At 42.1% G+C, this 23,726-nt stretch overlaps 1 protein-coding gene across 3 annotated transcripts; it reads left to right on the top strand.

The window, feature by feature from the left end:
• The first annotated feature begins 596 nt into the window (after positions 1-596).
• On the top strand, positions 597-23,132 carry tmem94 (transmembrane protein 94). Of its 3 annotated transcripts, XM_074662932.1 has the most exons (32): positions 597-732; positions 3,811-4,191; positions 7,681-7,800; positions 8,161-8,288; positions 8,931-9,067; positions 9,427-9,632; positions 10,359-10,510; positions 10,596-10,698; positions 10,777-10,863; positions 10,947-11,063; positions 11,977-12,033; positions 13,950-14,054; positions 14,153-14,326; positions 14,476-14,697; positions 14,774-15,086; positions 15,190-15,363; positions 15,450-15,552; positions 15,639-15,847; positions 16,036-16,217; positions 16,414-16,546; positions 16,703-16,818; positions 17,643-17,742; positions 17,852-17,960; positions 18,091-18,277; positions 18,358-18,435; positions 18,548-18,633; positions 18,721-18,802; positions 18,942-19,105; positions 19,194-19,288; positions 19,384-19,477; positions 19,568-19,738; positions 20,217-23,132. In XM_074662932.1, the coding sequence occupies exons 2-32, from the start codon at positions 4,168-4,170 to the stop codon at positions 20,287-20,289; spliced, it is 4,101 nt and encodes a 1,366-aa protein (XP_074519033.1). In that variant the 5' UTR covers positions 597-732; positions 3,811-4,167; the 3' UTR covers positions 20,290-23,132. The 3 variants fall into 3 exon arrangements, with proteins under 3 accessions (XP_074519033.1, XP_074519032.1, XP_074519034.1); XM_074662931.1 differs by lacking the exons at positions 597-732; positions 3,811-4,191 and adding an exon at positions 6,549-6,778; XM_074662933.1 differs by lacking the exons at positions 597-732; positions 3,811-4,191; positions 11,977-12,033 and adding an exon at positions 6,549-6,778.
• The last annotated feature ends 594 nt before the right edge of the window (positions 23,133-23,726 follow it).

Below are 23,726 nucleotides of genomic sequence, written 5' to 3'. Positions count from 1 at the left end.
CGTGTTTGATGGTGGCATCAACTTTGTTTTCAGTCGATAATAGTTGTAAAGAAGCTTTAGCCAATCAAAATTAAGTAATTATCTCACCTTCGTGATTAGAAAGTAAGCTTGGTGCTTTAACTCCATTTTCTCAAGCAAAATATTACAAACTGCTTGTTTACATCCAGGTAAGAGTGCATTATAGCATCATAACAGTAGAAATAACTGGAGCAACAGTCCAAGCTAAGACACAAGGTATAGATTCAGTCACCTTTTAGAGTTGAAATTAAAAGAACATTGCATCATTTTGTTTAATAAGACATGTTTAAAAAGATATTATTAGTAGCTGTACCACCCCTGCTAAAGTCAGTGTCCAGGTTTGGACACCCCAGTCATAATAGACTTTCTCTGCCCCAGATCTTAATACATAATTTATATTTTGTTATTATAAATCTATTCTCGTATTAGCTGTTATAACGTAATAATCAGAACACTCTGAGTAAAGATTTCAGGTTTCTTATTTCAAAATAAAACCTTAACCTGCCAAGTATAACCCCGTCCACTCTGATATCAGCCAATCAGAGAACAGAGTACTCTAGCGCCGTCCAATCACGACCCTCCCTCCTTCCAGGCAGACTGCTCCCTGACAACATGGCTGCTTCGGTCCAGTGTCCGCTCAGAGGTTCGTCTGTATTAGGGTGAAAACATCATTTTAAAAGGATCTAAATCACATTCACCTGTATATCAAACAAGGTAAGATGGTACAATATTAATACCATTCAGGTCTTTTACTGTTATTGTGAACATTTCATCAATTTAAGTGTATTTAAGTCGAAGGGTTTGCTCTGTTAGCATCTGCCTTTGACATCTAGGACGTTTGATGTTAGCAGCGATGTCAGATACTCAACATTTAGCTCATTTACAGTCAATACTTAAACATTACTCGTTCAAAATATGTCATGAAAGTCACTGATAACGATATGTTGTCATTGTGGAGATGTCGAAACAGACTGCTCACGCTGTCACTGTCGAGGACTTTGGCGATACTGAGATACAACTCAACGCTATTTATTGACAGATTGGCAGCATTTTATTGAAATACCGTCGATTATGAATATTATTCTGAGACATATCTTTAAATTAAGCTCTTGCAAAATGTCACAGAGTCAAAAACTGTTATATGATCAGACATGAGCTGGTTTCTCGTCAAAGCAACACAAGTAATTACGTTTTATCTTTCTAATCAGAGAAGCTATCAACAGACTTTCAACTGTGACACCAGAAATAACCATCTTAGAGCTTCAGGTAGTCTGCACATTATAATCCACATTGATAAATCCCGCTTAAAGTTGTCTGCAGTATTTGAATGTGTCTGTGTGAGGTTTAAAGAAAGATACTGTTTTGCAAATTTGAAAAGCTTTTTTTTTTATCTGGCCAACCTTTAAAGTCAGATGGAAAAATCACTTTTATTTATTTATTTTTAGTTGAAGTCAAATATTTAGTCAGTTTGATGTTGTCAGATATCTGGAGCTGAACTGACCTAAAATAATGATGCTTTTCAACAGCAGGAACCAGGGTCTAAATGAAGTTATTGGGTAGTCAATCAGTCCCTGAAAAGTTCCTTCTTTGAGGTAGAACTTCCGAGATCTTCTGGTGATTGACTCCTTAATAGTGTCTTCTTTAAGCCCAATAGTGTGAATGTGTCTCTGCCAGCTTCTGGTTTTACTGTTTAAAGAGTGACCCTGCAAAATGGTGACTTTCAAATGATTGTGTCTGTGGATATACAGTTTACAACAAAACACAGAGGCAGTTTTTAGGAATGGATCAGCTAACATGATTGCTCTTCAAGTGGAGCAATTCAGGGGTTTTGAATACCCCACTGGCCTGAAAGTTCAGTGCAGACCTTCACAGGACTACTTATTCCTTCAATGAGTAGTTCTGGTCAAAAAGAAAACTAATTTAAGTGTCACCTAGATGCAACATTTTTAAATATTTTATAATCTGAATCTAAAAAGAGACAGAGTGTAAGTGAAATAGTTTCCTAACATCTGGTGTCTCCTGCTGCAGCGCTGGTGTTATTCTAACTTCTGTTAGGTGGGAAAACAAATCCAGAGAAAGTGGTTCAGCTCGCCTGACGAGGATTAACTCCCTAAGCTTACCGCTCTCGTAGTAGCGTAACCTGTTCACAAATGTGTCTCACTCACTGTAGATGCCAGATCTAAACAGGGATAGTAGTTCATGCTTCAAGGCTTGGCACCTCACATTTCATGGTGAAACAGCTTCTCAGGTAAACCAAGGATAGTAATCAACCCAAACAGAAACTTCTGCCAAGGTTATATTAAGGAGATTCTGAGTGACAGAGTCTTAAAGCTGGAGGTTATTTCCTGAGCTCTTTGACCACCCCTGTTACCTGAGAGCAAGAGAAACAAGCACAGGTGTGGCATCAATATGATTTCACGTCTGTTTTTCATTTATCTGCTTCCCAACAGTCTGATTTTAGTTTCCTATATCATTCTTCATTTTATTTTTAAGAAACACCTCTGAGATCACTCTCTTTGAAACCACCAGACTCTGACTTAGAAATAAAATGTATCTTACAATATACAAGAGTGTATTGTGTGCAGTGGGGCTCGGATAATATGCCTTTCTCTCGATTCAATTCTTTTACCATTTTTTGGATTGCGATCTGATTTAAATTGCAATTCTTTGATTTTTGTGATTTTAAGTTTATCACCAGACCATGCGAAAAAGTTGAACGATGGTGATGAGTCCAGACTATATCAGGAGCCATATTTCCCCAAAAAATGAACATCACATATGAGTCAGTTTTTAAGATTTATTCAGGGGATTAGACATCTCAACTTTTTTCTACTTCAAAAAAGATCAAAATGAAGGACTTACATTTCAAAAAAAAAATTTGAACAAAAAAAAATCCAGATTTAAAATTCTTAACCTAAAAAATCCTGATTCTATGATGCAACATTTTTCTCCCACCCCTGGTGCCAATGTGTTAAGGGTTAAGGAAAAACAAATTGCAAACTGTCTGATTTTTAACAGTTCAGGCTTGTAGGCCCCTTTTAGAAATCTGGACCCCTCCAATATTTTGGAAATTTGACCCAGCTTTTAAAAATGCATGACTCATCTTCTGAGTTCATTTCAGAGTTTGTGCTGTTGTTGAAGAGGAGGTCAGATTTCTCTTCTCCTATCTTTCTTTCCCCTGTTTGCTTTCCCCACACACCTTCTGGCTGCTTTCTGGGTTTAATCTTACTGGAACACTCTCACTCTGCAGTCGTGCACCCTCTCACCCTTCAGTTGGTCTGGTTGTTGTCTCCTCTGTTTGCCTGAACGCTGTCAACTCTTTGCAAATGGAGACTGCTGACTCTGGGGTTCAGTGGTTTTTGGTGCCAAAGGAAGCTGCTTATGTGGTCAGAGTGAGTGGTGAGCCTGGTGTCAGTAGAGTCGGGGCCTGGGTCTGCTTTTCAATAGAGCTGTTTTGCTAACATGTGAGGGCTTTAGATCTATGGAGCTGTGAAATATGTAGAAACTCTGGTTAAAGTTCATATCCTGCACTGAACAGTGTAATCACACGGCAAATTTTCCATGTATCATGGACGTTTGTAGTGATATTGTAGCGTTTCTTCATTTGTGATCTGTGTCTCTGGTTTCTTACTAAATTTAGAGGTTTTTACCCTCATCATCCCTCATATCATCTAACATCCTTTATTCTTTGAACCTGCCCTCAATTGTTATTGAATAATGTGATGTAGGTCGATGAAGAAGTCGCTCCAATTGCTCTCTGATTGATTTATGTAACCTGTCATCTCTCCACAGACCTCTGCATGAACGCTGTGAAGAGGATCCACACCTGAGCCACTGGTGACCATTCACACCTCCAGCTCCGTGCTTCTCCGCGCTGGTCCCTGCAGGTGTGGGCGTGCCTCCTGTCACACTGGCAGAGAAGGCGGGGCAGGAGGTGTTGCCAGGCGGGGGACCAAGGCTGCACCCGCCTGCCTTCTCCATCTTCCTCCGTCCGAGTCTGACCTGTGGGCAGCGGGCTGAGAGGGATCCAGCCGGGGGCCTCAGGTGTGAGCTGACCTGGTTTGGACTTTGCAGAGCTGCGGCGAGCGGGCTCTGCTGGGCGTCGTTGGCTGGTTAAGGAGCAGAGCATGAGGAGAGGCTGTGGTTGTCATGGAGCAGCTGGATAAGAAGCAGGTGAGGTTTGCTGCTTAGTTCAGCATTTGCTATCACTACCTAAACGTCCCTCAGGTGGAAAGTTGTTTACTGAGCAGAATGGGCCCCTGAGATTAGTCCATCCTGGGGGGACTGTTCAGTTATGCTGCTATACGTCCTGGAAAGAGTTTCAGAGAGAAATCAGACAAAATATGGAGTTAACACCATCAAATTCTGGTTGAAAAGATGCATTTTTGTTGTCTTGTTCTCAGGGAAACACAGCACGTTTTTATCATTCACATTTCCCTCATTGTCCTCAAACTCTGACTCATTTCACTTCTTCTAAAGGGTCAAAAGTTCAAACCTCTCCAGTTAAAGATAGACGTGGAGGAGAGGCATTTCACAACCTGGCACAGCTTACACTTGTAGGAGTGGAAATGTTACCATCAGTGACCCGTTGCTCAAGAGGTTTAAAGGAAGGCTTTCTTTCTTTCTATCTCACTGTTCCCACCTGTGTGCTGTGAGCTCTTATGTAATCATTAACTCATAACTGAGTACAATCAGAGCCATGGGGCCGGCCTCTTTTTGAGGAGATGTGAACGCCCCACATGTCTTTGAGAAAGGGGAGATCTTTTCTCTGCTGCTCTGTGAACGCGGCAGATCTCCCTGAAGTGGACAACTTTGCAGATTCTACTTGGCCTGGGCCTGTGACAAGTTTTTGCTGTACGATATAATGTCCCACTATTGTTGACGATAAACGATATTATTGACAACACTATTTTGAGACTAAATTAACCACTATTATAAAAAATATATCTCATAATAATGCAATACACCCTTTCAAGTACAATAAACTTTTATTTCTCATGAGTATTTTTTACTAATGTAAATGGAATATGTATAACTTTCCAGTATCCAAAAAACAAACAGTAAAAGTAAATTAGGGATGTCCCTATATTACATTTTCACGTCCGATATGATACCGATACTGCAGCTTTGAGTACTGGCTGATACCGATATTAATCCGATACGATATCAGCATTAAACATGCATACTTTTATTACTTATTCTGTAGTATGTCTGTCATGTTAGAAAAGGCTTGATTAAGTGATATTATTCAAACAAAGAACAGTAGTCAGTAACAGTAGGTATGAGGAAAAACTGACCCATTTATTATTAACCAATGGGTAACAAAATTTTTAACATTAAACATAAGAATATACTAGTAATTGAATAAAATTAATAATAAATTAGAAGACCCAGAAAATAACCTAAGTAAATCTAATAAAAACAGCAGGAGCAGGGTCTGGAATGGACTACTTATATCGGGGTGCTTATATCGGAGATTTTAGATGCATTCCGATACGATACGATACCAATATTTCTTTTTTTGCTGATATCGGACCGATATCCGATATTAATATCAGACTGGGACATCTCTTAAGTAAATTGGGCTCTCAGTCAAAAATTGCAGTTGAATAAAAAACTGAGTTAAAACACAGAATTTATTTTCTGATATAGCAAACTACACTCTCTGTGTCCATATAAATTCTTACTCATCCAGCTCAGAGTTATTCTAAATGCTCCTAACTGAGGCAACTGGACTGTTAAAAGTTTGTGAAGGCGTTTCTTCTCTCTTCCATGAGGCTTCATCAGCCTTAACAGCTTCATCCCAAACTACAAAAACAAACACGCATGCACGTGGCGATATATTGAGGCTGGCGAAATTATCGAGTTCATCTTATTTATTGAACGATTAATTGATTTATTGACAATCGTCCCAGGCCTAGATTCGACATGAAAATGTTGAGGGGTAGGCGTAGTTAGAGTTGATTTAACCAATCAGGTGTCAGTAGACTTAAGTGTTGGCAGGAAAAATGGTCTGTATGGAGAGCAAATGCAGGAGGAACACACTTTCTGACAGCGATATTGCACGTTATGTAACCTGTTTTAGCTGCTTTTGTGAAACATAAACAACAAAATGATGGGAAACATTCCAAAGACTTTTCACTGAAAGCTTTCCCAGTTTTTTGTGTCTTTTCATACACTGACGTTATTACCCGACTGTCATCTCTTCCTGCTGATCCCTTTCATACCATTTTCTGCATCCCGCCATCATTGCAAAACATGCTAAGCTAAGCTAGCAGGAGTGCACCATAGTCCACCAGGTTTATTCAGTCCAGGTTGGCATTGTCCCTCTCATCAAAGAGCCTTTTTCACTGCCCCCCGTCCTCTCTGTATTCTGGGTTTTTGTTGCTTAGTGTCTGAGCCAGCTGCTGAGCCCTGTTGAACTGAATGAAGCTCGAGCGGTGCCAGAGAGGCAGCCAGACTCTGTGTGTTTGAATTGAAGTCCAGCTGGCAGCGCACGCTGACGCTGGGCTGTGTTGTCTGCAGCCCAGTGACGAGGGAAATTTTTGGGTGAGGTTTTGCAGCATCTCGAGCTCTCTGCTGCCTGTAGACATGAGCCGGCTCTCCCATTCTGTGAGGATTCATTCACATCTTGGAGTGCGTTTCTAAAATGTAGTGCTCCATCAGCAGTGGGGATAGAGATTTCAGAGAAGCTGAGCAGAGCAGGGTCATCATGGTGCTGAGGATGAGAGAAGGGATCTGCTTCAGGAAGAAGAGTAATGTAAGTGTCTCCTTTCTCTCTCGTATGCTCATTCTCTTCAGCTCTTTCTGTCAGTAGTAGTCTTTCTATGTTACTGTGCAGCTTCTTGAGGTCACCTGAGGTTAATCCTGCAGGTTAAGAGTCTAGCCCACTCTCCTCCGGCTGTATAGACTCCTCGTATCTCTGCATGCGTTCAGTCTCTGGAGGATTTTTGTTGAGACTTTGTTTCTCTGGGAAAGATATTTATAGATCGGCTGTGTGGGTAGAGCTCGAAAGCTGAATCCTGTGTGTACATGTGTGTGTGTGTGTGTGTGTGTGTGTGTGTTTTCATATTTGTGTATGTGTAGGCCTTTACAGACTTCTGAATAGTGACATGGAGAGTGGGAAAGGTTACTTTCCCATCAGTGTTAGATACAGCTGTGTTTCCCCTTCCTCTTTCATGAACAACTCTCTTTCACAGAAAGCAGCTTCCTTGTTTAAAGGCTAATTCCTGCCCATATTTTATGGTCCTCACTACTCAGGCATGCAGAAACTTTTGGAGTTGTTTCAGTTGATTGTCTGCCGCCAAATGGGCTGTAATTTCTGCCTTGTTATGTAATCATCAATGCTAATGTGACTGATCAAAGTGTGATCAGGCTCAGATTGATGTTTTAAGTTTTTGACAGTATGAATACAGTGATGGACTATTATATTAACCAGTTAGGCCCTTTGAATATAACTGTAAACAGCTTCTAGATTTTTCTTTAAAGACTTAAAACTGCAATGTTAGACATTATTTAAAGTATTTGAAGTTGATTTGAGAAATGAGATGAATACAAAGTATTAATGCACACATGCATTCATGTAAAAAGAAATGTTACGACCCTGTGGTTTATGTATGATGTAACAGGAATTTGACCTGATTGTTGTTTGTGTTGTTTCAGGAGGAGAATGCTGTGGTTCTGGGCCTGTCCACTGGTCAGGCTCTGGCCAAGCTGCGGGACCAGCTCAGCGGCCTGCTGGAGCAGCACCAGAGGACTGCACGCAGACGATCCTCTGCACAGGTACACATTCATATGACTGTCCCGGGGCCTCATTGGTCAACAGAGGTGTCAATCACGGTGTTGTACCCTGATGTGTTGCATCCCTGATACATTTCTGGTACAAGCCTGTCCCAAATGAAGTGTCAAATAGAGGAAGAGCAAAATTAGAGATTTTCTTCATCATTTTCATCGTGAGGATGTTTGATCCTCTCACACACTCTTTCACGCAGAGCTGCATGTTCTGCTCAGCCTTGATCCATCCTCTAATAGCAGCGCGGCTCGCTGATCGTTCTTTAAATAAACGCGTCACGTGTCGCAGCTCTTACATAACTCTCTGCGTATTGTTTTGATTACGCCTCGGTGTTTCTCGTCTCTTCACAGGAGCAGTGGGTAAACAGCTTTCTTTACCATGGCAACCGACACTCCTGTCTCCATTGGCCAGGAGCTGCCCTCACGATGCTGGTGGTGCTGGGACTCTTTTGTTGCCATGGCAGTCAGCCAAGGGGCAGGTAGGTGAAGCCTCCTGATCCAGAACATCCATCACGCTGTTTTTGCAACAAGTCGATACATATTTATTCAGAAACATGGAGGCTTTGCATGAGAGGAGTCCTAAATATACTGTAATATGCAATTCATGCATTATCAACCCAATCGTAATCTGTGCTCTGAAGCTGGAGCACTGAACCCTGATGGATGAAGTCAGGCGTGCAGAGCGAACGCATGAGAAACAGGACTGATGGTTGTAACATCACTTAGAGTAATTGAGTGCACTAATAGGTTTTCAACCTCTTTAGACTCGAATTTGACCGCTAAAAACTTTGTTCACCAGTCAGCAGAGGGCGCTCTAAATCTTCTGGCTTCACAGTCCTGTGTACCTTATACAACCCAGATTCAAATACCAAGCTCCCCCTTTAAATTCTGGATCCAAAAAGAGAAAATCTTTGGCTGCTTGTCCACTTGTTGAGCGGAAGTGAGAAATCATAATTAACCATGAAGCTGCACAAACACCAGCTGTTCATGTTCCTGCTGCTCATCGTTTGTTAGTATTTCTCTCTTTTCTCTGCATTGGTTCTAAATCCTCTCCCTCATTCTGACTGAAACACAGTGTTTGCTCTCTGACTTAATTCATGATTTCCTCCTCTCCTCCACAGCTCTGGTATCGAGCTGATGAACGCTGTGGCCCTCCTGCTCCTCTTTGTTCTGAATCTGCTGCTGGTCGGACGTCAGGAGAGGCTGAAGAGGAGTGAGATGGAGCACCGCCTCAAGGCAATCATCACCCAGCTCAGTGGTGAGTCACACTTGTTGACTCATCACTGGAAATAAATATAGATGCTGAAATTATGTTGTTTACCTTCTGAGATTCTCTTCCATATGATAATTAATACAGCCTCTGTAATGAAACTTGGATGAAGCCACTTGCTGCTCTGTTTTTCCGTCAGCTTATCAAACTCACGATTCATTTAAACAGTATTAGCACCAAAAAAAAGTTACATAACCTGAGAAATCACACCGCTTAAAATCAAAGCAAACCTGCAAAAAGATGCAAATCACACAGGGAGACACATTTTATGCTAACTCACTCTGTGACTCATAAAAACTCCTCCATAATTAAATGGTTTTGTCTTTAACCCTTCTTGCCCTCTGCAGACTACCTGACGGGGTGTGTGGGTGAAGCACGGTGGTCTCCGTCTTTGTACCCCGATCTGTACACACCCACGTCCCCGTCGTGGTCTCTGCACTGGACTTATCGAGACTCTCAGATGGTGAACCTGCCTGTCAGTCTGCTTGTGGAGGGAGACATCATCGCTTTGAGACCTGGACAAGAGGCGTTTGCTTCCCTCAGAGGCATCAAGGTCAGTCTGTGGACCGTAACTGTATTTTCAAGCATATATCAGTAATGCACCTGGAGCTACACATCACTAAAGGAGTGGGATCAAATTCTTTTGCCAAATAGTTTCAAGGTTTAATGGGTATTGTTAGGATGATGGCTGCTGTCTTCCTCTGTAAAACAGTGCTGTGATAAACTGAAGTCTGCAGCAGTCGATAGTCTTTGTCTGACGTTTGCTCATTATGTAACAGACAGGCTTCATTGTGTGGGCAGAGCCTGAATTTACTCTGATATGGATGGAAATATATGGAAAGGACACAGTTCATGGATTACTGGAGCCAAATGTTGTGCAAAGAGTGCAAATAGTGTATAAATCTATTTCTCGATGATGAACAACACACTAGGTGTTGCACACATAAATTCCTCATTTTTAGTCTTATTGTTACTCCAGAGCTCTGATAAGATGAGTCCATGGAGGTCGCTTACAGGTGCTCATGAAGAGTTTCTCCACTTACCGTTTCAGTACAATTATTTTTTATTCAGACAATGATTTTTTCTGTTTACTGTGCTGTTAGAAATGAGACATTCAGTCACTTTTTTATCTGCTGTGGAATTATCTTCAGCGTTTTCTGATTACATTCACAGCTGTCCTGCAGCTTCACTCCACTGCAGCTGTCTCAGCTCTGCTTTAACTTTCAGCATCTATACATTTTAAATTATTACTATCCCCATCCCTCTCTGCTCTCCTCAGGATGATGAGCACATTGTGTTGGAACCAGGTGATTTATTCCCCCCATTCTCACCTCCTCCATCTCCTCGAGCCACTGACAAGAGAGGACCCCAGAGCCCCCAGCAGCACCGACTCTTCAGAGTGGTCCGGACTCCAGTACTGGACACAGTCAGGTGAGGAACTCTGAAATGATCAGTTAATGTTTGTCTGACTTTTCATGGACGTCAACGATGATGTTTTTTCTCATTTTCTGAACAGGAACAGTCTGGAGACGGCGTTGTCTCGACCGATCACGGTTCTGGATAACGAGAGGTTCACAGTTCAGTCCGTTATCACCAAACTCGTCTGCCCCATCGTCCTGGTAAGCATTCTGAAAAATGACCTCCAATGTGACGTGTGCCCTCATTGCCTCACTCACATCTGTGACCTCTCTCCTCAGGTGGCGTTCCTACTTGTGAACACTGTTCGCTATTTTTGTGATGCTCCCAGCCTCACACCTGCCTGCTACAATTTCTTTCAGCTCCAGGTACAAGCTTTAAGAGCTGTGTCATTAACTCAGAGTAGAGTAAAAGTCATATCCCTGTCACTTAGTTTTGTTATGTTTTCCAGGTGATGGGCGTTCTTCCCATCCTGCCCCTGCTCTTCCCTGTTATGTGGGTGCTGCTGAACGCGTTCGGAGAGGCCCGAGTCCTTGCTGAGTTCAGCCGAGCGTCTCCAGCTGGTCTGGTGAGACAGATAACAACACGTACTGAAAGAAATGCAGCTCTGACTTTATGATGTGCACTAAGGACAGCTTTAGCTACTACGATAGAGGATTGTGTTTTTGTTTACTAACATCTACACACATGTACACACACATGCACACACACATGCACAATTTGGGGTTAGACTGATAGCCTTTAATTACCAATAAAATGAATGCTTTTGTGTGAAAATGTTAATGAGGTTAGAACAAGCTCTTCACTTAACTCTTTTAAGATGTAATAAATAAATATTTGAGATATTTGATGCATTAGAAGACTAGAAAAGCTATGTTATACTCCCTTCCCTTTCAGCAGACTGTCTGCTACAATTTGGTACCATAATTTGTTACCTGACAGTGTTGAAAATTATGATAACCCAGTACATATTTCATATTCCAGATCTTAGTATCTAGAATATTGCCAGGATCTGGATCGTACTTTTATATCTGTCAGAAATTATGGTGACCTCGTCTTGTATTGTTTTGCAAAGCAATCCGACCATTTATCATGAAGTTATTTACACATATGGTGAAAACGGCCCTATCTCACAATGAAAAAGAATCCTTTAAAAAATCCAGGATCCAGACGGTGATCCGGATCACCTCCAAAATTTAATCACTTCTACCTTATCCCAAACAAGTAAACATACAAACAAAGAGACAGACAAACTCTACCAAAACCATAACCTCCTTTGCGGAGGTAATAAACAAAAAAATTTAGTTTTGCCCAAAAGCCAAGAAACAAATGAAAATGAAAAAAATTGTATAAGCAATATTTTTGACTGTTGTGCACCATTCTAATCCCAACACACACACACACACATGCACACGCACACGCAGAGGAGACACAGCCAGGGCCTCCCTCTGTGTTTTAACTAGACTCTTCTCTTACCCCAGCTTGCTAAGTTCTCTGAGGACACTCTAAGCAGCTACACCGAAGTGGTTTCCTCCCAGGTATAACCTCTCGCTGTCTCCCTCCCCCCTCCTCCCTCTCTTTCTCCCCCTCTTCCACTCGCTTGGCTCCCGAATCCACCTGAACCCGTCTGTTTTCACTCGCTAGCTGTCTGCGCCCTCCTCTGCAACTCCCTCTCTGGAACCTCTTGTGCACAGCTACCGCCACCCTCCCATCGCCATCTTTAATTCTCCAGCACATCTCTGATTTTCTTCATCCTCATCAGTGAAAAAAATTTTCAGATATTTTTTTTAAGTCAAGCAAATCTGAACCTCAATTTTTTCTCTTTTATTGCCGTCATGCCAGCTCTTTTTTACTGCTTTGTGTTTTTTATTCATCCTGCACGACATGTTTGTTTCTCTCCTTTGCTTTTTATCACCTTTCATCCCTGGATTTTCAGTCCACATGTCTTGACCCAGCATATCTGGATGTCAGCCTCCAGTCTTTGATTTGTAATCTCTTCATCTGATCATTTCCTCTCTTCATGATTTGAATTCCGTTCCCACGACCTCTCAAATCGATCATTGTTCTCATTGACGTCAGGCTGAAGCACTGGAAGAAGAAAAAGAAAGAATACTTTCATTTGTCTTTCTGAAAGCATCATTTTGTCTCTGGATTGATTCACATGAAATATTAAACGAAGCCAACACTTGATCCTGAGAGGGACTTTCACTCGACCTGTGCCTGACCTCCCACTTCTGCTTGTCTGCCTGCTCTGCATGATGGAAATCAGCCTCAATAAGCCCTGTGCTGTTACTCAAATCAGATTTTTTCCTCTTGCTCTTTTTCTTTATCTTTATCTTCTTTTTGAGTTAAACAGAAATACTTTGACCTGATTCAAATAAGACTTTTCAAATTAATTAATTATAAGTTTGTTAAAAGATGCAAAACTCTTGGGTGCTTGGGATTGGCACAAATGTGATCATTGCAAAATCTTTGTCGGTCTTAATTTAGCTTTTGCATCACATGCTTCCACAATGCCCTCTATGAATTCCTGTTGTAACTTTATGCATGATAGAAGTGCTTCAATTTTAATATTTGGATGTATTTTTCATGCTGTTATTTGCAGTTCCAGGTAAATCTTAAACCAAACAGGACACGAATATTAGTATTTTCAAGATGTGGCATTTGAATGGATGGAGACACTTATAAAAGTAATTCCAGATGTAAAATTAAAGATTTATTTCTATTTTTGCAGTTATACGAAAGATGTTTTTCCAGATCTTTACTTAAGAAACTAAATTACAATTAATTGACCAGTCTAAAGGTAAGAAAAAAGTCAAACTGAGCAGCGCGTCACACAGCTTCCCAGTCAGCAGATCTAGCTCCTTGAAGGTTTGCGTCCACATGCCTCTTCTCATTCCTCATTGCTCTGGTCAAGTTTATCTGGTCTATAAATACGAAGCCTCAAGAGGATTGCTACAAACTTCTCAGACCACATTCACACCTGTTTCAAAAGCAGATCTTTACTGTAGAAATATCATGTTGACAGTCTGGTTTAAAATCATGATTTTAGTCTGAGTAGATCATCTCTTAATCAGCACACACTTTATGGGGGAGAAGTTATTCTTCCGTTCGTGCTGAGTCAGACTACCTGAAAGTTTGAAGCGGTGATTGATGAAACGAAAGAGGAGGCAAGGAAAGGGAGGTCACTGAAAAAAGTTTAGAGGGCTTATACGGTGCTGCAGCTTGCTCTTGGCTTCTCTTCCTTGCCTAGCGTAGACGCTTCATCCTCTTTTCCTGTCTTCTTAGTCACAATCAAAGATAATTCAGACTTTTTCTGTTTCAATCAAAAAATTTGAATTTTCCAAGTTAGAAATGTAACCTTTGCCTCTATTTTTTGCATGAAAGTAATAACAATAATACAAAATCACCTGAAGTATCCTGTGTGTTCTGTGTGTGCTGTGCACGTGTGCAGGAGATGCTACGCTGTGTGTGGCGACACCTAGTGGGCATCCTGAAGGGAGAGTCTCAGACACTCTGCTACACCTCCAGCCTTTTACACACTCTGGGATCTGTTACTGTGAGTACGCAGTAAGCAGTAGAGAAAAGGAAGACGTTCATTAGATCACTAAAGAATGTTTGATGGCCTGATGGCGTCCTGCATGTGTGTGCATGTAGGTGCTGTGTTGTGTGGACAAGCAGGGCATCTTGTCGTGGCCAAACCCAAGTCCAGAGACCGTGCTGTTCTTCAGTGGACGGGTGGAGCCACCCCACAACAGCCAGGACGACCTCAGAGACGACCTGTCCATCAACTCCTACTGCAGGATGGAGACGGATGACGACCGGGATGAGGTCTGTGGTGTTAGTTTTACTCCAGCAGAGTAGATATTTTTACTTTGGGATTAGGAATCCAGAACATAACTCATGCAGATCTTATGTATTCTCTTGAAATGAGATAAAAAGAAAAATCCTTAGATTAACTGATGCTGTCCACTGTTTAGGCCCAGGAGGGGGAGGCTCTACTCTGTCTCCCTGCAGAGTCCTCCATCCAGCTCGCAGAGGGTCCAGAGCCAAGTGAGACATCACATGACATCACTCACTCCTCAGATAACCTCCGTCATGTTCGCTCCTCCCAGCCAGCTCACACACGCACCAAGCACCACTCTGGATCCAACGTGAGCTTCAGCCGGGACACCGAGGGAGGCGAGGACGACCCTGCTCAGGTAATAACCGCAACCTAAACTTGTGAATTCATGAATTATTCTGAAGTTTGACAACACTGCTGTCCTTCCTCTGCAGGACTTTGCTCTGGGCTGCCCTGAGGCGGAGGCCGAGGACTTTGTGTGTGATTACCATCTGGAGATGCTGAGTCTGTCTCAGGACCAGCAGAACCCGGCCAGCATCCAGTTCGATGACCTCACCTGGCAGTGTCACCTACCGTCTCTAAAGCCGCTGGGCCTCAATATCATGCTGAACCTTTGTAACGCCAGCGTCACCCAGCAGCTCTGCCGCTTCTCCGACCACCTGTCCAACCTGGCTCTGCAGGAGAGCCACGGCACCGTGCTGCCCGTCTATGTCCCCTGGGGGCTCTGTGAGCTCTCCAGACTCATTGGTAAGTTTGTCTACCAAAGACTTGTGTTACACTTATTTCAGAAAAACAACTTGTTGATGTCTATTAGTGCTAAACTTTGTTTTTATTTTTCTGCTTGTCTCAGGGTTTACACCTGGTGCGAGGGAGCTGTTCAAACAGGAAAACCACCTGGCTCTCTACCAGCTGCCCACTGGAGAGAAAACTAAGGAGTTCACGTCTCGCCGCCTTCATTATTTCACCAAACGCCAGCCTCCTCTCTCCCACCTCATCTCCCTCTTCGTACGAGACTCCTCTTCCAGTACGTTGAATCTTGAACTCTGCTTTATTGAAATGTGTCGGCTCTAAGTTTTTGTTTGGGTTTTAATGCTGCTGTCTCTCTCACAGATAACGTCCAGATGCTGTCTCATGGCTCAGCTGATCTCATCCTGGAGGCCTGCACAGATTTCTGGGATGGAACAGACATTTACCCTCTCTCAGGCTCAGACCGGTGTGAAAACCTTCCCTCTGCAGTTCCATCCTTACTCATTGATCTATTTTCCTGTTGTAAATGTTAATTTCCTTGTCTGTTTGCAGAAAGAAGGTTCTGGATTTCTACCAGCGAGCCTGTCTGTCAGGTTACTGCTCCGCCTTCGCCTATAAACCCATGCAGGTGTCGCTGTCCAGCCAGCTGAATGGGAAGTGTGTGGAGCTGGCTCCTGGTCCCTGCCTCTTCTCTGGAGTGGAGCTGCCCTCCACAACCCCAATCAAACAGAACTCCTGCAGGAACAGCTGGAGCTCTGACGGTATGAGATTTATATTTTAAAGGCTCTTTCTGGTGTTTCTTGTTACTGGCAATCATAAACTCTCCTATCAAAGAAAAACTGTTTAGCATATTTAAAATAATCACTCTTAAGATCATATTCATCAAACTCAAAGACATTTCTTCCTCTTTTTCCTCTTTTTTTCCTCTCTTCTTCTTTTGATTCTCCAGAGGGGATTGGTGAGGGTGTGGAGCGGGAGGACTGCGTCCAGGCTCTCAGCGGGCAGATCTTCATGGGCATGGTGTCGTCCCAGTTCCAGGCGAGGCTGGACACGGTCCGGCTCATCGACGCCCTGGTCACCGCTTGTATCCGCTTTGTTTACTTTTCCATGGAGGATGAACTCCGCAGCAAGGTGAACAAACTCATACTGCTGTTTGATTCTAGCTGATTCTAGCTGATGCTGCTTTAGCGTAGAGCAGGATTCAGGCTCGAGTCACTCTGCTCATTTATGATCCGTGCTAATAACGTGGTATTAATGTGCATTGTACTACAAATAGACCCATAACAAAGATCACAAACAGTTTTTTGTGTTCATGGTTTGTGTGCAGGTTTTTGCAGAGAAGATGGGTTTAGAGACAGGCTGGAACTGTCACATCTCTTTGACTCCAAACGGAGACAGTCCTTGTGATGGAGCTCCGTCCAGCCCCAGTCAGGGCTCACTGCACGAAGACCTGAACCAAGGTAGACCTGAGAGATCCATACCAAACATTGTAACTAATAGCTGTTTTTGAAATCCTCTCATCTGTATAAAGTTCCTTCGGTGTAGCTTTAGCAGGAGTAAATCAAACTTCTCCTTAAATTTGTAACTTTTAGCACCTCTTTCAACATGTGACTCAGATTCTCGGGATGAAGCAGAAGGTCCTCTGCTGCCAGAGGAGGAAGCTCACTCTGACCTGGCCAGTTTCCATCCCACAGACAGCGACGTGCCCAGCTTTCTGGAGGACTGCAACAGGGTAACTAATACAGCCAGTACAACTAATCATCTGCTCCAGCTTAAAGTGATACTCCGGGATGGAACAAGTTGGGTCCTATCACAAGGTTTAGGGCAGAAATTACCCCTACAGCAGTTTTTTTGTGCAGCAGAAGCCCAAACACCCCCTCCCTGCTCGTCAGCCGGTTCCCTCTGCACTCAGACGGGGCCATTTTTTACTTGACCAAAAACACAAATAAAAAAACTCCCACAGAAAAAAACTGATATTGGTCTGCATTTATGCTTTATTTATAGAATTTTCAGCGCGTTACTTTCACACAAAAACACCGCTAAATAAGGCTCTAGTTCTCAATGGTGTCGTAAAACGGCGCTACCTCCGCTGCAGAGCCACAGCTGGCTACGAGGCTCTCGCCGTTTAGTGTATCAGTCCGCGCACGGCGTGCCAGATATAAACAAACCCAGGTAGTCTGCCAGGACGAGGAGACACGATGAGAACTAGAGCCTTATTTAGCAGTGTTTTTGTGTGAAAGTCACGCACTGAAAATTCTCTAAATAAAGCGTGAATGCAGACCGATATCAGATTTTTTCAGTGGGAGTTTGTTTATTTGTGTTTTTGGTCAAGTAAAAAATGGCCCCGTCTGAGTGCAGAGGAAACCAGCAGAGGAGCAGGGAGGGGGTGTTTGGTGCGAGCGCTCTGGGCTTCTGCTGCACAAAAACACTGCTGTAGGGGTAATTTCTGCCCTAAACCTTTTGATAGGACCCAACTTGTTCCATCCCTGAGTATCACTTTAAGGAGTCTTTTCTTCATTTCAGACTCTTTTTATTTTTGTTTGTTCTCCCCCTCAGGCCAAACTACCTCGTGGTATCCACCAGGTTCGTCCTCATCTGAAGAACATTGATAATGTGCCTCTGTTGGTGCCGCTCTTCACTGACTGCACCCCTGACAGTGAGTCACATTTTTCTTTAAACAGTGGAGTTTATTTAATGAAGTTATCCTTCTCAGTCCTTCATAAACTCAGTGTTTGCTCTGTAGTGATGTTAAATATCTTCCTCAGCCATGTGTGAGATGATGAAGATCATGCAAGAGAACAGGGAGGTGACGTGCTGTCTGGGAAGCGCCGCCAATTTCCGCAACAGCCGCCTGTTTCTGCAAAGTGATGTCAGGTAAACATTCAAATCACAAATCTTTCCACACTTTTTCTCTTGTAGGGATGTTTAAAACCCTGCCACTCATTCTCAGCATCATTTCCATCTTGATCTGTTGTCTCTAACTTGGAGCATCCTCCCTCCTCAGCATTGCTCTGGACCCTCTATACCCGTCTCAGTGTTCGTGGGAGACGTTCGGCTACGCTACCGGAGGATTCAACGGTGACGTCGAAGGTCTGACTCCTCTCAGACTCTCCGGTCAGCTCAACAGTCTGGGCTGTTCTGTCACCTTCCACCAAGGAGAGAGCGTCAGCATGGTCAAACTCATAGAGCAGGTCAGACACTCTAACACACACAATTACACACACATCAAGTCAACGGGAGTTCACACTTTTAATGAGTGATTCTCCGTCAGGCTCGACACACAACCTACGGCATCCGCAAGTGCTTCCTGTTCCTGCTGCAGTGTCAGCTCAGCCTGGTCATCATCCAGGTGAGAGGGGAGAAACCTCACAACATGTGGAGGTTTATGCTGGATATTATCATGACGTTAAGATGTTTCTCTGGAAAATTAATGATGTTGATGCTGTCGTTTCTGTCTGCAGTTTTTAGCCTGTCTTGCTCAGCTCCCTCCTCCTTTGAACACCACTGACATCCTGTGGCTGTCTTGCTTCAGCTGCCCACTTCTGAGGTAAACACTCACACAAACATGTACACACACACAGTAAGGGGTTCAGTTTACTCAAATACTTATTTCCTCTTTGTGTTGTTCTGACAGCGTCTCACTTCTGGGGAAACAACCAGAGAGTACAGTCATGTCTGTCGCCACAGGGAAGAACCTCGATTCAATCCCAAGAAAGGTGTGTTACTTTGTGATCAGAAATATTTAACTCATCCAGAGGAGATTCAATCATAACATAATAAAGCAGTTATATTGGACTGTAATAGACGGCACCAAACATGGCACCAGAGGTTAAATCTATCTGCCTCCTTCTCCAGACCCAGAACTACTTCCTCGGCTGTTTCCTGTTGAAGTTCGGTCTGACGGTGTGTGCCTATCTGTTAGCCTTTGGCTTCACTCTGCAGGAGGTCTGCCTCAGGAGCAGCAATATAACCCTCCCTGACAACAGCACTGCTACCTGCCTTCATATTCTCACAGAGAGGTCAGAAAGCTCTTCCTCTAACACTTTAATGGAAAAGACTCAGATTTTATTTATCTGATTCATTTTTTCATCCTTTTTTCTTCTGCAGCTCTTCAGAAAATGCTCCTCGGTGGTTTACGGAGCTGTCCAATGGCCTGCTGCTCACTCAGAAGGTGATGGCAGCGTTCCTCGCCTTACACACAGGTGATGAATCACTCTGACAGAAGATAAAATGATCAAACTCTGTTTAATTTTTATTATATGTTGATCTCTGCATTCTCTGTATCTTTCGCTCTCAGTGGTGATCTCTCTCAGCTACGTGCACCGCTCCCAGCCCCTGTGGAGGAAGAGTCCCTTCAGCAACACCTGGTGGTGTCTCACTGTACCTGTAGTGTAAGTCCTTCAAATCCTCCCTCATAGTTGCAAAGTTTCTGTAACTGTACTCTCCTCCTTTTTTAAACCTCACCCTTGTTTCTGCTCCAGTCTGCTCACCCAGGTAGTTCAGGCCACCGTGGATTACCAGCTGTGGCGTGACGGGGACAGCCTCCTCACCTTTAACCTGAGAGATATTCCCATGCTGGCCTGGCTTCTGGTCTCTGTGTCCCCGCTGCTGGTTGTGGTCATCAATGAGGTGGTAAAGCTGCATGAAATACGGTACGAAACCAGGCTTGGGCAGGGTTGTAATGAGGAAGTGATTCTTTAAAATAAAAGAGGAATACTGCAGAGAGGATAGATCTTAAATGGACAGTCCCTGAAGCTTTAAACCTGGGCATTATTGTTACAGATTTGTGCACAAAAATCTATAGAAGCACTATAAAATGCAGCTTTAACTGAGATTGTTGAACAGACTTGCAGAAAGTAATTTTTGCACCCAGTTTTTCTGCAGCCAGCTGAAGCAATTTAAAGAAGCAGAGCAAATAAAAAACAAGTTACTTCTTTGTATGTCAGCATGTTCTTGGCCCTTATGCTGATTCAGATTAAGCTTTATCTTGAGAGCAAAGCTGCTGGCACCATAGTGGATTACAGGAGATTATTTGGTGATCAGATCAGTCTTAGATTTTCTCTCTTGCTGAGCAGATTGTTTCCTCATCTGGATCTTGGGCTCTGATTATTTCTCCTCTGTCTGTTTCAGAGTGCGAGTTCGCTACCAGAAGAGACAGAAGCTGCAGTTTGAGACCAAGCTGGGGATGAACTCTCCATTCTGATGTTTGAAGAGGCGAGGAGTGGTTTTGTCAGCTCTGGTGAAGCAGGGTACGAACACTTTGAGCCAACAGCACTGCAGCCACAGAGTGGAGCGCCTGAATGTCACTGATGGGGCTGAAACTCTGAGTCTGTTTATGATCAAAGAGAGAACTCCAAAGTATTCATCTCCATCACACACACTTTAATCATCTGGTTTCACTCTTAACAGCAAGGGGAATGTTTTTGAAGCTGTTCATGCCTCAGTTTCACATCCAAACATGCAGCTCTTCATGTTCAGAGGATCTTATATGAACTTTATTTTGATTTTACCCACTTTTATCCATACATCAAATGATTTTAATCAGTCCAGCGCTCATTTAATTCAACACAGGCTTAGTCTGTTGTAGTTCAAGGGGAAAAGGGCAAACTGTGGAGCACCAAAGTGTCCAATATTCAATATTCAACAGACAAAGACTATTAAAGGAATACATTATATAAGATACAACGTATTAACAAGAAAATGTGAAATAATGAGCAGGATGATGATTTGATTTCAGGTTTCTTGTTTCAGTGGTGCACCTTTATCGGGCTAGCTGGCAAAGTTTGAGAACAGACTTTGGCGACACTGAAATCATGAAAAAGTGAAAGTATGATATAATAAATATAATAAAAATTACTTGACAAAATAAAAAAGTCATTGACTTTCCAAATAGGGCTTTTAAAAAATATCAATATGGACTTTCTGCCGTATTAACGTATTTGTAGTATTGTATTTCTCTCTTGTGTTTTTTTTAAATATTGGACTCTTTGCGGCTCCACATGAAACTTGAATTCAGTTGATTAAGAGTGACACTACCTCCACAATAATGTAATGAACTTTCTCTAGAGCCTTTTTTTAAATTTTTTCTTTTGTTCACACACATTTTTATCTTCACTGTGTTAACATGGGACACATAATTTCTTTCTACTTTACTGTACTTAGCAACAGACGTCCCCTCTGGGGCCAAGTGGAGGTCAGACCTGCTGTAAAAATGATAAAAATAGATTATAAAACTTTTTTTTATTCACACACTGTATATTTCACATCTGTCCAATGGAAGAATGTGCCAGCATGCTACTTTGAACTCACACAGGAGCAGTTCAAGCAGGTCTGTCGTGTCATGATGTATGTATCATGTTTAACTCGGTATGCTGACTCTCAGGAGTCTTCTGAAAGGTGCTTCATATCATTCAGTTGCCTTCCTCCTCAGCCTGTTTCAGCTCTTGACTCCACAGCAGGCAGGAGCTCAGGATAAAGGTTGTTTTTATTTTTAGTTCAAATAAAATTTCTTCCAATTTCTTGTTTAATCAGCCGACCAGCATATTCAAGAGTTGTTTTTTTTCTTGCTCATCAGTTTCACGTTAATCATCCCCGTTTATCTCTCTCTCCCTCCTCCAGCATCAGCAGCAGACCTCTGTACCTCTTATTTTATCAAACCAGCCTTCTGTGTGGTGCTGTCATTGTTTAACACCTTGTTTTTGGAGGAGGGCGAGAGCCAATCAGAGTCATTCTTGTCAGCCCTCATTCAGCGGACAGGAGACCCAACTGCCAAGAATGTATAATAGCTGGGTTTATAACAATATTGTAATATAAAGTTATGGAAACTGTAATTTTTTATTATGTTTTCAAATTTTATTTGAATGGAAATCAAGTCACGTAAATGTTTCAATCCAGTTTGCCCCATAAAAAAAAACTTAACAGAGTGAACATCAGCTTTAAAGAACCCTGAGTTTACAAGAACCTGGCCTTGATTTAGTCCATTTGTGTTGTGAAAGAGCACTTCTTGTATGTTTGATATTAGAATTATTTTTATATTCTTTCTTGTTTTCTGAGTCAGTCGTTAAATTGTACCAGTCGATGACAAAACTGTTTATGAATTGCTCCAGTTGATTGCTTCAGCCAGAAATACTTCCAAATTTAGAAAAACAAATATGTCTAGGATTTAAAGATACTAGACTCACCCTTAATTTTGATCTCAAGATAGCCCTAAACAAGGCATCAGAGGTTAAATCTCCTGTCCGTAGCCACGACTGAAAACACAAAGGCCTGAGTATTTTGATTTTTGGAAAAGATTTTACCATTAAAAACAGGCCTTACATGTTTTAAAGCTAGTGAAGTATCTTTTATTTGAATTTGAATTTAAATTTGAATTCTTTCCAGCCAAAAAAGTAGTTTCTAGCCATAATAAATTTTACATTTATCCCAACAATGATGACTGTTATGAACCAAAGGAAAACTTCAACAATGTTTGCTGTCAGAGGACAAAAAGATCCTGACCTCATTATCTTTAATATCCTGGCTCCAGCCTGGTTGCTTACTTTTGTCTGCGCTCCTGTTTGAATATTTTACAGTTCTTTTGAACTCTTTGTTTAAAGCTGGGATGAAAATGAAGAAGCACAATGTGGCACTAAAGTTCTCCCACTTACTTTCTGGTTGGATGAAATAATAAGCATGAAACTACTGAAGATGGTTCAAAGATGAAACCTTTTTTTAAGCTTGCCCTGTTTTATGCTTTTATTGTTTTATGTCATGCCAAACATGGACAATGCTGCATGAAAACGATCCAGTGAATGCTCCGTCTTGACCAATGTACTTATAGTTCCATTCAGATACAAATGGACTCATGAAGCATGGACTGTATGTGGTCAAACCTGCAGGAGCCGAGACCTCTAACATTGGATTTGTACGGTGGAGGTGATGGACTCTAATAAAGTTGTTCATGAGATACATAAATGTATATTTTGTATTTTTAAAAGTGTCTATGTTAAGGACTTTTGACAGATTGGTTTCTGTATTGACTGTCATCTTAATAAATATGTTCTTCTATCCATTCATTTGTCGGCTCTTCTTCAATGACTAACCTTACCCTGACTTTTAAACTAAAGGAGGAGTCCATATCTGACATCTACCTCCACACGAGTAGTTATAGCCATTAAAAAAAATACAACACAGAAGTTAACAGTATTGTCTCTGAACGTTTGATTTGCTTTTGAAGGACATTAATGAGGCCTCAGTTCGAGTTTTAGTCTGTTTTATAACAGGTTAAAAACTCTTCACAGGAGCTTTAAGCTTAAATAATAGCACATTTCGCAAATGTAATTTATAAGTTTATTTTCTGGACGCCAAGGCTTTATTTCCTTAAAAAAATAAATTCACCTTTAAACTGGATGAAGCTGCAAATTTAGACCACTTGTGTGAGTGAATCATGTCCTACTTCGTGATTCACTGCAGTCACTAACGGAGCATCTTGTCGCGTGCGTTTAGTAGGAGAGAAAATCTAGATCCGGTTGATCTTTCACAGTAAAAGCAGTAATCGCACTTTGTTTCAGATTTTATTACAAATCAATTCAACATAAAATCTTGAGAAGGTAAACAAAAAACTGTATGCATCATATTATAAATAACAAAATTTACTGAGTT

This window comes from Halichoeres trimaculatus, unplaced genomic scaffold (assembly GCF_033239565.1).
Source record: "Halichoeres trimaculatus isolate MK-OKI-2021-1 unplaced genomic scaffold, fHalTri1.1 fHalTri1_scaffold_23, whole genome shotgun sequence".
NCBI classification, from domain to species: domain Eukaryota; kingdom Metazoa; phylum Chordata; class Actinopteri; order Labriformes; family Labridae; genus Halichoeres; species Halichoeres trimaculatus.
The sequence above is the reverse complement of the archived record's forward strand: the minus strand, read 5'-3'. Positions and strand labels throughout refer to the sequence as shown.